Source organism: Choloepus didactylus, chromosome 3, assembly GCF_015220235.1.
Source record: "Choloepus didactylus isolate mChoDid1 chromosome 3, mChoDid1.pri, whole genome shotgun sequence".
Classification (NCBI taxonomy): Eukaryota; Metazoa; Chordata; class Mammalia; order Pilosa; family Megalonychidae; genus Choloepus; species Choloepus didactylus.
The window spans coordinates 7,176,232-7,190,445 of record NC_051309.1 but is presented as its reverse complement, the minus strand read 5'-3'; the positions used below and the strand labels follow the sequence as shown (position 1 = coordinate 7,190,445).

Here is a 14,214-nt window from a genome sequence, read left to right as displayed (position 1 = left end):
CTTGCTTGTCGCCCTTGTCACCTGTGGACATCTCGACTGCTGGGCTTCATCTGACCACCTTTGAATTCCTACATGTATATAGGGCCTGGCTCAAAATAATGATTATTAAAGTACTTTCCACAGAAAATACCACACATACCACCACCATGCCCCAGGCTGAAGTCTCCCCCTGGGACACGTGATGCTTTAAGCATCATGAAGCAAAGAGAATTGGCTCAACTTTCTGTACCTCAAATCCAGTCTATAGGGGGTAATTCTACTTGGATGTCTCCCTAGCACCTCCAAGACTAATTTCGATTTCATTGTTCGCCTCCTCTTTCCACCCTCCACTTCAATTTCAGTTAATAACTATACGAGTATTTTCAAACTTACTGGACTGCTTCCACCAGAAGGAACACCTTTTATGCTGTCATGTTCCGCTACACACAGGCACCCATGTACAGCTGAAACAGAAGTTTCCAGAAACAGCACTCCCCTTGGCACCTGCCATGCCCCTTCCTATTCTCTGGTCTAGTTCATTCTTTCAATGCTGGTTGGGACCCACTGAACCGATTTTGCAGATTGGTTGCAACCTGCAATTTGAAAATCGCTGGGCCATGCTGTATGTAGCAACCAATGAACGTGGGACACCTTTGTCTATTGTGTGCAGCTGCCTTGTTCTTTCTCTCTCTGAAGTCTCTCCTAAACGTGGCTTACCTTCCAGCCCTCTTCCTCCCTCCCCTGCAATATCTCAATAACGGCCAATAATCATAAAATCAGCTAACATTACTTAAGTGTGACACGTGTGAACTCATTTAACCCAAACAATAATCCTGCAGGGCTGGGACTACATTATTCCCACTTCACAGACAAGCCCAGAGAGGTTAAGTCCTTTACCCAAGGTCACAAAGCTAGTGAGTGGTCCAGCTGGGGTTTGGCTCCAGAGCCGGCACCCTTAATACCTTGCTGCTCCCCCAAGCAGCGCTCTCACTGGCCCCCCTCCCTCACCATCCCTCTCTCCCATGCAATGGCATGATACCCCCAAAATGACCATGTGACCCTGAACTGGCATTCCTTAAGTCCTCTAAAGCTACCTGCCCACTGTCTTCAGAACTCAGTCCATGCGTGGGAGCTGACGTACAAGGCCCTGGCGCGCTGTCCCCACCCCTCTGTCCCACAGCCTCCCTCTCTCCACAAACCCCTCCACTCTCTGCTCACACTTCCAGCCTTTATCCATGCCGCCACCCACACCTGCCACACCCTTCCCGGCAGGACCCGCTTGAATGGCCCCAGGTCTCTGCAGCTGTCCTTGACTCCCCTCACTGCCCCACGATGTGCCTGGGCCTCCTTTGCAGCTCCCAGCACCCAGGGCAAGAGATATTCATTTCCTCTCTGTCTCTACCACCTGCATGTGAGCTCCCTGCAGCACTCAGCTCACCATCAGGCCAGACTGGCCCTGGCACCAGGGACATCACTGACATGAACCTCGGACAGAAGCTCCCAGTGCATGCACAGCCCCTGCAGGTCACCCCAGGTTCTCATATCCCCTGTGGAGCCCCACCGGAGCCTCGCGAGGCAGGGGTACCCATCCCATTTTACAGATGGGGAGGCTGAGGTCCAGTGAGGCCACGGGACCCTGCCCCAGGCCCTGCAGCCACTGCATGCATCGTCCAAACTAGGATCCCCCTTACCCCTCCCGGGGGGCTCTCCCGCCACGCCCCCCCAAACTGTCTCCGCTCTGCTGCTTGCTCAAACCGACAAAGGGTGGCTTTCCCAGGATGAGAAATAAGTGTGGAAAGGAAGGAGGAAAGCGGTACCCGGCTGGCGAGCTCCCCCTGCAGCGCCTCCAGCTGCTCCTGGGCTTGGAGAGAGACGCTCCTCTCCTGGAACAGCCGGGCGTGCAGCTGCTCCACCTTCTGGAGGAGGGTTTTCTCCGACAGTTCCAGCTCCTGAATTCTGCAGTGTTGAAAGCAGGAAGGCACGTGCTTAGGACACAGTCAAAGATGGCCTAAGGTTTTCACAGACACCAAAAATCAATATTGTTGTTCATTTGGACAATTCAGTATCCTCACACAGCCATATTTTGCACGAATGACAGTGATATCAACTCTGAGTGGGAGTCCCCATGCCACTTAATTGATCAATTAATCCTCACTGCATCACCAGTCTGCCGGTGGGCTCTGTTAGCCCCACTTCACACATGAGGAAACTGAGGATCAGAGGGGTCGAGCAATTTGTCCAAGGTCACACAGCATTATATAGTCCAGTCTGGTTGATGCCCAGACTTGCACTCTTAACCCTAAGCTCCATTGCCTCCAACTTTAGCTACATTCTTGGGAATCTATTCCATGGAAAACATCAAAATTATTAAAAAGTTTTCTGCAATAACAACAAACTAATCTATTATTTATAAGAATGAGAAGTTGGAAGTTCAACTGTCTAGCAATCAGAAGGCTGGGGAAATGTTGAGCCTATGTCACAGGCAAAAGTAATTCCCAAACTGCAAGCAAACTCTGATCACAGCTCTGCAGATACTCAGGTGAAGGGAGGGAACCTGAAGGGAAAGTCCCTGCCCTTGGCTGCACTGAGAGAGGAGGCACCACTAAGACCTGCCTTTCTCCTGCTTTTGTTGAGTTTTTGAGCCTCTTGCCAATCTTGCCTCTGTAGTAGAAAACCACAATAAACATCAAAAATGTGTTCTCTCACTACATGTACAGCTCTGCACCTCCTCTCTCCTTCACCCATATCCACACTGGGTGACCTGCTCAACCAGGATAGACTCTGCTCCATTTGGTGAGGACCTAGCTTTGCCTCTTACCAGCCATGGGTCCACTATGACCTTCCATTTCTTTATCTTGTACCTCACTCAGAATTGTTGTGAGGATTAAATAAAATGATGCGTTATTGTTATTCTTATTAATATTAATAAGATCAGGAGCCCCCTCTCCTACTCCAGTTCTGAAGCCCTGGGGAGGTTCTCAGAAGTGACAGTGGGAAGTGTGCCCTTTTGTGTGGCTTATGGTGAAGTTCCTTCCCAACTGACTCAGAGGAGCAGCCCAGGGTGATGAGACAGACTCATGCTGAGGAACTTCTGATTGGTTATAAAACACGGTGAGATCTCAAAGGGGAAAGAAAAGCCTTGCCTTTGAGGTTTTGAGACCAACCTGTAATACTACATATGAGGCAGTATTTAATTCTGATATTATCCCTACATGTAAACTAAGCAAAAAAGGCCTAATCTCATTGTGGTCGGCTGAACAATGGTCCCCAAAGATACCAGGTTTTCATTTCTGGAACTTGTGAATGTTATAGCAGAGACTTTGCAGATTTGATGATGCTAAGGATCTAGAGATGGGAGATTATTCTGGATTATCCACATGGGCCCTGAATGCCAGCCCTATTGTCCTTATGAGAGGCAGGAAGGAGATTGACTACAGGAGAAGAGGCAGGGTGACCACGGAAGCAAGATGCTCCACTGCTGGCTTTGAAGGTGGAGGAAGGGGCCCTGGGCCAAGGAATGCAGCTGTAGAAGATGGGAAAGGTGAGAAAGGGGATTCTCCCCAAGAGCCTCTGAAAGGAACAGGGCCCTGCTGACACCTGGATTCTGCCATTTAGAAAATGGGGCTGCAAATTGTTTTAAGGATGAACTGTGTGAACATGTGTAAAGCACGTAGACAGAGTAAACACACACTAACTGTTTATGCCTCATGTTGGATTGGAAATGAACATGCAAAAACGATAGTTATGAAGATGGGAGTGGGGTTGTCTGCGGGACACTGATTACGTGCTTCAACTTGGCAGGCCTGGGCTGGGGGACCGGATCCACCCCTGGGGAGGGTAGTGGGTACGGGTGACAGCGCCCTCCACAGCCCCCCGGGCCTGGGAAAGTGAGGCCGGAGGCAGGCCCCATTTCCTCTCCCAAAATACCACTGTTAGGGGAGGCTTGCCGGAGGGAACCGCCTTTTCCCCACCCCCTTATCTTGCCCGGACACTCCCCGTTGCCAGTCCAACTCCCATTACCACCAGTGCGCATACATTGTTGCCAGACACCGTTACCGGAGCAACTCTCGCCCCTTTTCAATCAACCTCCGCGCCCTCTCAGAACCAATCCAAGCCTTTAACCCCTACAGCTACCCCGCCCTCTAAACCACCCGATATAAACTTGTACTCTCCCCTAATAAAGCTCTCTCTCTCTTGGTTTCTTCACCCTAAAAGAACCGTGTCCCGCCTGTTCCTTTCTCGCCGCCCTCCATACTTTGCACGCCCCCGCCGGGGACCTGGCCAAGTCCCCCGCCTCGCACTCGCCTCCGGGAAAGAGCCCCCGCCGCCGGTACCCTCGGAGCAATCCTGGGAGCCTAGGATTTAGCAACCGGCCGCCACCCCCCCCACACAGACGGATCAACTGCGACCGCAACTGGCGCCCAACGTGGGGCACCTGGAATTAAAAGTCCTCTCTACGCAGCGGTCCAGTAAAACCACCCGCTCGCCCGGACGCCTCTCCAGCTCCCCTTCTCCTCGCCTGCAAAGTAAGGGCCGCCTCTCCCTCGCCGCCCCGCGGAGTCGCCTCTCCCTCGCCGCTCCACGTCTGGGGCCGCCTCTCCCACGCCGCTCCGCGCCCGGGCCGCTCTTCCTTTCCCGCATTAACCTAACTCTTGCCCCCGACTACCTCTCGTCTTCTCTTCCTATATCCCCCCCATTCCTCCTAACACTCTTCCTCCAGTAGCTTTCCCTCTTCCCCTCCATTACTTTGCTGTGGTCCTCTGTGTCTTTGTTTCTTTGTTTAGCGCGGTGTGCCTCTTTGCAACCGCCCCCCCCCCAAACTGCTCTCGCTACTAGAGGGTCCTGCCTTCTATTCTCACCGTCTCCTTCGGCCTCGCGGCCACGGTTTACCTCATTTTCTTTACTCAATAATCAACCCCCCTTTTTTTTTTCTTTTCTCACTCCGCTATGGGTAATCGTCTATCTGCACGCCAAGCACCCCAAGTTCGCGCTCTGGCGGGTCTCCTAGACACACATCGCTGTAAAGTGTCTGTCCGGCAGCTGCAGGTATACTGGGACCTCCTGCTGCCCTTTAACCCATGGCTCACCACTTGCCATCTTTGGGACCCTGTTACTTATGATCGCCTTATTGATCGGGTCACCAACGCCATGGAACATGAGAACAAGCGCTTCCCTCCCGGCTTGCTCCCCACCTTAATAACCGTCCGCTCCTGCCTTCAAGGCTCCCTCCCCCCTGATCGAGGCCCCATTAAATCCAAGGAGGCCCTATCAACCCAGCCAACAGATTCAGACAGCGATACTAATGTAGACCACGATTCGGACACAGAATCCTTAGTCGAGCAAATTAACAACGCGCTCGAAGTCGCCCCCCAAAAACAAAGCAATACTAAGCCTCGCCAAGATGGCGAACTTCCTCCTTCTTCTTCCATCGAGGGGAGGAAGTGCTCCGGCGATGACGTCAGCCCTAAGCTGGGCCGGAAACCGCATGCGCTTTACCCCGCCCTTTCACAGGGCGGAGCTAGTCCGCCATCTTATGCCTTGGGCCCCGCCCTTTCACAGGGCGGAGCTAGTCCACCATCTTATGCCTTAGCCACTCCCACCGCGCCGCCGTCTTGCGACGCTTGGGGCCTCCCACTTCCGCCTCCCCCTCCGGCGAGCTCCCCCTCGGAGCCGCTACCGGCAGCTGCCGCCGCTCCTCCCACCCTGCCGACTAACAACCCCTGGCTGCCTTCTACACCTCAAGGCAACCCTTGGGGCAACGCTCCCCCTACCCCCACTCCCGCGCCAAGCCCTCTGCAAGCGCGTCCTCCTTTCTCTCATGCTTTTCGCTGCTTTCCTCTTAACCTTACCCCCACACCACAGAAACCGTATGACTGGTATCCCATTGACTCTGATACTATCAAGCAGCTTCGCAGGGCCGTCAAGGAAGACGGGTTAGGTAGCCCATACGCTTCCCAATTACTACAGGATATCGCCATGAACTTTTGCCTCCCCCAAGACTGGGCCTCGCTTGCCCGTTCCATTCTTAACCCCGGCCAGTTTGTTGATTGGCGTGCTCACTTCCAGGCGGAAGCAGCTAAGCAAAGTGAGCAAGACGCAGCCACTGGAGTCTATCATCACCCCGAAGCCTATCTAGGCACGGGAGCGTTTCTAAATGCGTCTGCTTATATTAATGCGCCTGCCACCTTTTGGCCTATCCTTCGGGGAATCGCCTTGCGAGCTTTTGCCAACTGCTCTGCCTGTCGGCCTAATAAATTCACCAAGCTCTTCCAGGAGCCGAGTGAGCCTTTCGCCACCTTTGTCTCCAGAGTCGAAGAAACCTGCGCCAGGAAGAATTGTCCAGCTTGTAAGGAAACAAACGGATGCTATTTTTTCCTCGTTCGTGCAAGTCCAGTACCAGCGACTCGCCACCTCTGACGCTCCCTACTCCGAGATGACAACCAACCCTCCGCGACCTCACCGCCACCGGTCAACCCGCCGACCGCGAGGCCCTTCTCGATCGCCTGAACATCGCACCAACCTCGAGCTCCAGCTTCTCTGAACCTCCAACTTTAATCCCCCCACCTTCGTCCATCCCGCAAGCAGCAAGGCCCCTGTCGAGCGCCCGGGCGCCACACCAACGCCGAGCTCCAGCCTCGCTGAGCCACCGTCAACCCCTTTTCCCCTCCCCGACCTCCCCCTTCCCTCATCCCTTAGCGGACCTCTCCGGTAAGCTTCTTCCTTTAATTAGAAAAGAAGGGGGAAATGCGGGACACTGATTACGTGCTTCAACTTGGCAGGCCTGGGCTGGGGGACCGGATCCACCCCTGGGGAGGGTAGTGGGTACGGGTGACAGCGCCCTCCACAGCCCCCCGGGCCTGGGAAAGTGAGGCCGGAGGCAGGCCCCATTTCCTCTCCCAAAATACCACTGTTAGGGGAGGCTTGCCGGAGGGAACCGCCTTTTCCCCACCCCCTTATCTTGCCCGGACACTCCCCGTTGCCAGTCCAACTCCCATTACCACCAGTGCGCATACATTGTTGCCAGACACCGTTACCGGAGCAACTCTCACCCCTTTTCAATCAACCTCCGCGCCCTCTCAGAACCAATCCAAGCCTTTAACCCCTACAGCTACCCCGCCCTCTAAACCGCCCGATATAAACTTGTACTCTCCCCTAATAAAGCTCTCTCTCTCTTGGTTTCTTCACCCTAAAAGAACCATGTCCCGCCTGTTCCTTTCTCGCCGCCCTCCATACTTTGCATGCCCCCGCCGGGGACCTGGCCAAGTCCCCCGCCTCGCACTCGCCTCCGGGAAAGAGCCCCCGCCGCCGGTACCCTCGGAGCAATCCTGGGAGCCTAGGATTTAGCAACCGGCCGCCACCCCCCCCACACAGACGGATCAACTGCGACCGCAGTTGTCTTTCTCAAATTTTTAACAATGCAATGACATTTTTATGATAAATACTTTTAAGCTTCAACTCTTTAAATGACGTGAACTCCAGTGTATGCCACCAACCTTTTACCCTACCCAGCTAACCCATCGAGAAATTAGCCTGAAATCAGACCCTGGCTTCAGCTCGTGGCAACCCCAAGTAACACAGTGCATCCTCTCAGCCTCAGTTTCCTCGTCTGTAAAAGGGGAGACTATCAATCCACATGTTATGAGGTTCCAGGGAGCAAAGATGGAGGCACGTGTGGGAGGGGCCAGCCTGGCGCTGTGCACACAGCAGGCCTCTGTAAAAGCGAGCCCCCTTTCCTCCTGCACTCCCAGCCCCGCTCCCCTCCAGACCTATCTTCAAAGAGAACAGAGGACGAAAGCTCACAGCTACCCACCGGCTGGTTGACGATGGCCTGATCCTCACCCACAGGCCCCTGGCTCCCCACATGCCCAGAAACGGTCCCCTCCTCTCCTTGCTTATGGGGTCCTCTGGGGCCGTCTGTCTCTCCTTCACATGGAGGGATCTCCTTGGGTGGGGTTTCCTTGCCCTTCCCCACCCCTGCCATCTTCCCCAGGCCAACTGACCCTCTGGTTTTCACTGCCAGTCTCTGGAGGATAAGAATGTGTAATCGTTCATGGTTCCACCGCAGGCTGCTCCTGCACCCGACCTCTGACCCAGCCTCAACCCCTGTTCTCAGCATGGGACTCCTGGTGGGTAAGTATAAGTTGTAGAATGAATGAATGAGTGAATGAATGAATGATTGAACAATCACATAGAGTAACCAGGGAATTTTTCTGATCTGGGAATTCCTTCATGTGAAAAATTTTACAAAGAGAAAAGAAAGTAAATCACATTTAAATGTGTGTTTAACGACTTGACTTTATTGAAATGAAGAAAAGTATAAGAAAATGAGGACATCCTGGAAAAACCCCAGATGCCTGGTTGCTGGGATATTGGTAAACCCATCAGAAGCGACCCCAGCCACAAGTGTACTGCATTTCCAGGCTGGGTCTGTCCTCTGATACATATGTGAGGCCCTGTCTCCTTCTGCTGGACTAGGTATCAAAATATCATCAGGAAGGACATGGACTTTGGAGAAAGCCCTGGATTCAAAGGCTTAATCTTGTAACCCCGTCAGGAAAACAGGAACCCCACTAGGAAAACAGAGCCCATCCCTGCCAGGGTATTCAGCACAGAGAAACAGAGGCAGAGAACCAGCCACTCCCAGAGGCTGGAAGAGCTGAAAGGCCCAATAGAGGTGGCCTGCCACCCAGAGACCAGCAGCTGCTAGAAGCCACTTCTCCCCTGGAGCTGGAGGGGGTCCTGGGGGAGGAGACAATGCTACTAGAGCCCAGGAGCCAAGCCACCCGGCAGGAGCTGGGGCCACAGAGAAAGCCAAACCCGTCGCGGAGTTGCAGCCAATCGGAGATGTCACCCAAAGCAGAAGAGAGGAGAAAATACCTCAGCTTCTCCTTGCTTCTTTGCCTTTTGGAGCCTTATTGGCTTGAACCCAGATAGAAGCAAGGAGCCTGGGAAACACAGATTGCAGGCTCAGCCCCCGGGACATGCAAAGGGGAAGACAGAGAGTGGATCTGAGAGCAAAGCACTGGGTGGGCTGTAAAAGTAACTGGACACACCACAGGGGCTTGTGGGGATAAACAACCCAGCACGAGGACAGCCTCAGGACTTGAGAAAGTCACTGCCTCCCTAACACGGTCAGGATGCCTGTGGCTTTGTTAAATTAGCAGACAAGTCAAAACGGGATGGTTACCTGTGCCTCAGCCCAGACTCCGATGTCACGCACTTGTCCACAGCTGCCAACAGCTTCTGCTCCGAGGATTCCAGCTGCTTCCTGAGCGTCCCCGTATCCACGTCCTGGCTGCTGGCCGCTTCTTCCAGAAGACACCCCTGCCCCTCTTCGCCCTCTTTGACATCCCGGAATATCCAGGACGTGTCAATCTTCACGTCGACATTCATAATATCAAACCCATCATCGCTGGGAACTCTGACGACGTAGCCAAAGCTTTTCTCGGTCCGTCCTTGAGCCATCGCCTCCATCTGGCAACTGTTTCAGGGGTCAAGATTTAATGAAATTACAGTGAATTTGCAACATTGACTTTCTGGATGCTTCGAGGTGGCTGCTGTGCCTTGCTTGAGATTGTTCAGGAAAAGATCCCTTGAGGACGGCAAGAACAGGTGGATTATTTATGAGGCGGTGGCTTGGGTTTCATTAGCAAAAACATCATGCAATATGAATGAAAGGGGCTCGTTTTACTACACACGTCAGCATGCCAGAACTCACCCCAAGCAAGAGTTGCAGAGAAGCACTTGGAATTAAATGCTTAATAACGCATACAAAGAGGTAAAATAAGATTTCCGGGTGGGGCCATTAGAATTTTGTAAATTCTCATAGTGAAGCACAAGTTTTCACCCCATAGTGAATGAAATTTTCACCTCCTCTTTGAGCACAGCAAACATTTATCAAGGACCTAGAATTTTCTAGACAAAGGGGGGTGCAGAATCACACTCTTCTGAGTTCCACCCATGCTTTGTGGCCATCTCAATCTTTACTAGTACCAGGGTACTAGCCTGGTACCCTACCAGGTGGGGATTATCGTATCCATTTTACAGATGATAAAATGGAGGCTCTGGGAGGTCGAGGAGCTCGTCCAGACCTCAGAAATGGGAAGCGGCAGGTGCAGGATTCAAATTCGGGTCTGGCTGACTCCAAAACCAGAGTGTAGGTTCTGGTAGAGAAACAGCAACAGGCGTGGGATGCACAAGTCTCCAAGGACTGGAAAAAGCAGGTCCTGTGGGGGAGCCCAGAGGCCGGAGAGGGAGCCCAAGGCTGGGACCAGCTCGGAGAACGACAGAGGTGGGCAGAGGACCCCCCAGAGGGTGTGGGGGTTCCCCAGAGCAAAAGCCCCGAAGCAGACAGCCAGGACAAGGGAAGGACACGTGAGTGGTCTTAGTGTGGCCGGAAGTGAGAAATGAAGGCTGCCGGCGGCTGGGGGTCCTACGTGGGCAGGTCTGGGGTGCTAGGACTGGGATTTTGGCATCTTTCCATGGGCAACGGGGAGTCAGTGAGGTATTTACATCCAGCGTGGGAACTGATCAAATATTAATTTTAGAGAGTGCACTCCAGGGCTTGGGGGTGTTAGGGGTTGAACTATGTCCCCTAAAACGACATGTTCAAGCCCCAACTGCCAGTCCTGTGCACGTGGCCCTATTTGTAAATAGGGTCTTTGAAGATGGGATGAGTAAAGACGAGGCCAAGCTGGAGAGGGGTGGGCCCACGTCCAGTGTGACTGGGGTCCTTATAGGAAGACGGGAGCCTGACCACTGAACCCACAGCCAGAGGGGAGAACGCCTGTGACGATGGAGGCAGAGACTGAAGCATTGCAGCTTCCAGGGGCTACGAAGGATTGCTAGGAGCCACCGGGAGCTGGAAGAAGCAAGCAAGGGGCCTCCCATACAGGTTTCAGAGGGAACACAGCCCTGCCACCACCTTGATTTTGGAAACAGGCTGCAGCAGGGGGAGAGGGTGTTGGGATCCAGCAACTCACATCTCAGGCACTGGGGCCAGACTGCCTGGGTGCAAATTCCATCACCAGGTTGATCCTGAATAAATTATTTAACTTCTCATAAAAAAAAAGGGGGTGGGTGGGTAAAAAGTAGTACCTATGTAAAAAGCTATTGAGGAATAAATGAGTTGATCTATGCAAAGTGGTGTGCTGACTAAAAGCAGTACCTATATAAAGAGCTATTGGGGAATAAATGAGTTGATCTATGCAAAGTGGTGTGCTGGCTAAAAGCAGTACCTACATAAAGAGTCATTGGGGGAATAAATGAGTTGATCTGTGCAAAGTGGTGTGTTGGCTATCTGGTGGTGGGCAGAGGCAGTATCAGGGTCACAGACCATGGAGTCAGCCACCTGGACTGTGTGCAGTTCGGCCAATTACTTGCCGTGAGATCTCGGGCAAGTGACAGCCTCTTGCAAAACAAGACAACGACAGGTCCATGAGTTCTCAGCACCCGTTCCTGTGCCTGGCATGCAGCAAGCCTCCAGGAGCCAGCAGTGAGTATCGTGGTGCAGGAGGATTGATTGGCAGCTGAGTGCTGCCAAGGGACCTATTAAAAAATCACCGTGAGCTCGGCTTTTTGCCTGTTCAGCCCACCAAGGTGGAAGCAGATCTTCGGGGAGCATCGCTGAAGGAAGACAGGGAGAGGGGCTGTCAGAGCCCAGGCCCTTGGCCTGGGAAAGTGTCTCAGGTCCTTCTTGGATAAGTATCCAAGACTCTTAGGAGAAGAAAAAGGTAGAATGAACCCTCTGTGTTTGGGGAGGGATGGAGAGGAATGCGGCCCACTCGCCGTTGATGAACCCTGTGGGTTTCCCACAAGCGGGACCCCAGCCTGCATTCTCCTTGGAGGCGGCAGGACTTGGGCTGGAAAAGTAAACAGACTGACTCTGGAGTGGATGGTGAGGAAGCTTGGGAGTCTCACAGGGTCCCCCAAGGCTGAGGGGTTCAGAGGAAAGGCACAGAGCAGGCCCTGGAGTCCCCATCACAGATGGACCCGCGGCCCCAGAGGGAGACAAGGAGCTGAGAGAGCAGAAGGCGGCACAGCTGCACCCTGTAAAGAGCTGGAGGACGGACAGGGCCAGGGGGAAGGAAAGACAACCAAGTCGCTTAGACAGGATAATGAGGCCTGGGCTAAAGCGTGGTTGTCAGAGCCCCTAAAGTGGGCAGGAGCTGTCCATTGAGTCTGTACCCCCTCAAGGGCCCAGCACGGTGCCCGCGGCCGAGCCAGCTGCCTCTCGTGCCTGTGGGGTGAGCTAACTCTAAACAACTCCTCTCCGAGCACACGCGCCCTGCCCTGTGCATTCACACAAGGCCAACCCCTGTGCACGGGAGGGAAAAACACACCCACCGTCAGCCGGAGACCAGAAGTGAAATGGGATCCAGCTATGAGGACCTCAAAGCTGCAGGGGACCACGTCATCCTGATTCGCCCGGGACTTTCCCCCACTGTACGATTGGGGGTCTCGTGTCCCAGGATCCCCCTCAGACCCGGGCAGACCTGGGTGGCTGGTGACCCTCGCCCCACCCTGCCCTCACCTCCTCAGCCTCCACCAAGCTGCAGGGAAAGCTGGTTCCGACCCTTGGCCTCTCTGCCCAAGTGCCACGGGCTGCTGTGGGCCCCCAGAAGGAATTAAGGCGGAAGGGCAGGGAGCGGGAAGCCGTCATATCCACACTGTGCCACAGGCTGCCCTGTGAGCAAAGGACTTTGGTTTGAGTTACCTTTCTAGCTCTGCTCCTCTGGAAACCACACGTGGATGGGATTCAGCTGCTTTATGGGGCTACGATGCTCCCAGTATTAAAAAAACAACAAAACAAGTCCAAGGACAAAGAGGAAGCAGCTAAGGGGGGACGCTACGGCACTGGGGCTTCCCCATGTGCAGCGGCTCCTGGGCCTGGGCCTGTCCCCAGCAGGGACCCTGGAAGCCAGGCCTGAGACTGCTACAGAGGATGCTGGCTCGCATTAGGGACAAGGGGATCCCAAGCCAAGGTAGCTCCCCTACCTGCCTGTGCAGGTCTCATCCCCTGGTACCTGAGCCGTCTCCTGGGAGCCAGAAAGCTCACTTGCCGGCCCTGCACGCTCCTGCCAGGGTTGCTCCCGCTGACGGCACACACATCTCCTGCTGGCATGCTTCCCGGTGCCCAAGGGGCCTGCGGGAGTCTTGGGGGTCTAACTGTATAGGTAAGCCCAAGGAAGACTGCATGGGAGGCTTGCAGGGGTCCTGTCACCCCTGTACCACAGCTGGAGAAATTAAGCTTCCAAGAGGCCAGTGCTTTGCCAGTGTCCACAGCAGGGAGCAGGGAAGGGGCCGAGCTGGGCGGGGATGGGACAGTCACACACTGAGAAGAGAGCTGGGCAGCCATGGATGCCGCCCTGGCCCTCGCGGAGGGACAGACACCTCCCGGCAGGGCGGAGGACGGGCTCAGCACGGCCGGGACCCAGCACCCCCGGCTCAGTGCCCACCTCCCGGACTTCTCCCGGACCTCAGAATTTAGCAAAGCAGCACTTCTTGGGGCTTCTTGGGCCCCAGGAAAAGCAGGTTGGTTTTCGTTTTCACTCACTGCATCGTCCCACACTCCCATCTGGAGGCTCAGACGCCTGATTTTGTGGGGTTTTATTTTTTCAAGAAAAGACATTGGTTCTTTCTTACTTTGTCACCAATGTTGGTAAGTCACCGGGGCTGGTGGAAGGGATGCGTCGGGGCTTGGCTTTTAAAAGAGAACAGGCACTTCTCACCTGCCCAGGTGCACGTTTGCTTGGATTCACCGATCCCCTGATTTGGCTCGAACACCCTCCCCTCCCCACCCCCAACTGACTGGGGGTCTCCCACTGTGCTTAACACTGAGTCCTTTTCCATCCTTGGATTTGATCGTCTGGAACTGTCATTTCCTTTGTTGGGTTCCCTTCCCCGTTGATTTCCTCGGTGGCCTAAATTTCAATCATATTAATTTTTTCCAAAGTTTCTTCTCTCTAGAAATTGCAGGGTTGCTCATCGAGCCCAATCCACACAGAGCTATCAGTTTTGCGACTTTGCCAACGAGCTGTGGGAAGTCCCCACCCGGGCCTCTCATTCAAGATCTTCTATTGCACGTGCTCTGTGCTAATTGCAAATGTCTTTCCTTCCAGAAGTTTGGCGGAAGAAAGTCACGGAGTAGGTTTCTTCCTGTGGAGAGTCCCCCATCCCACCCACCCGGCCATGGACACCAACAGCATCGGAAAGAAGTCCTCTCCTCCTGGAACT

At 54.0% G+C, this 14,214-nt stretch overlaps 1 protein-coding gene across 6 annotated transcripts in view; it reads right to left on the bottom strand.

Moving 5' to 3' along the window:
• Positions 1-14,135, bottom strand: part of LOC119529209 (dihydropyrimidinase-related protein 1) — a 256,553-nt gene extending 242,418 nt beyond the window's left edge. For 2 of the 6 annotated variants that reach the window (XM_037829368.1, XM_037829367.1), the window contains exons 1-3: positions 13,005-14,135; positions 9,167-9,460; positions 1,797-1,935 (exon numbers count right to left, since the gene is read on the bottom strand). In XM_037829368.1, coding sequence (XP_037685296.1) covers positions 1,797-1,935; positions 9,167-9,460; positions 13,005-13,609 — 1,038 coding nt within the window. In that variant the 5' untranslated portion in view covers positions 13,610-14,135. Of the gene's footprint in view, positions 1-1,796; positions 1,936-9,166; positions 9,572-13,004 lie in introns of those variants that run through there. The other 4 variants (XM_037829364.1, XM_037829365.1, XM_037829366.1 and 1 more) reach the window with 3 other exon arrangements.
• Positions 14,136-14,214: the final 79 nt, after the last annotated feature.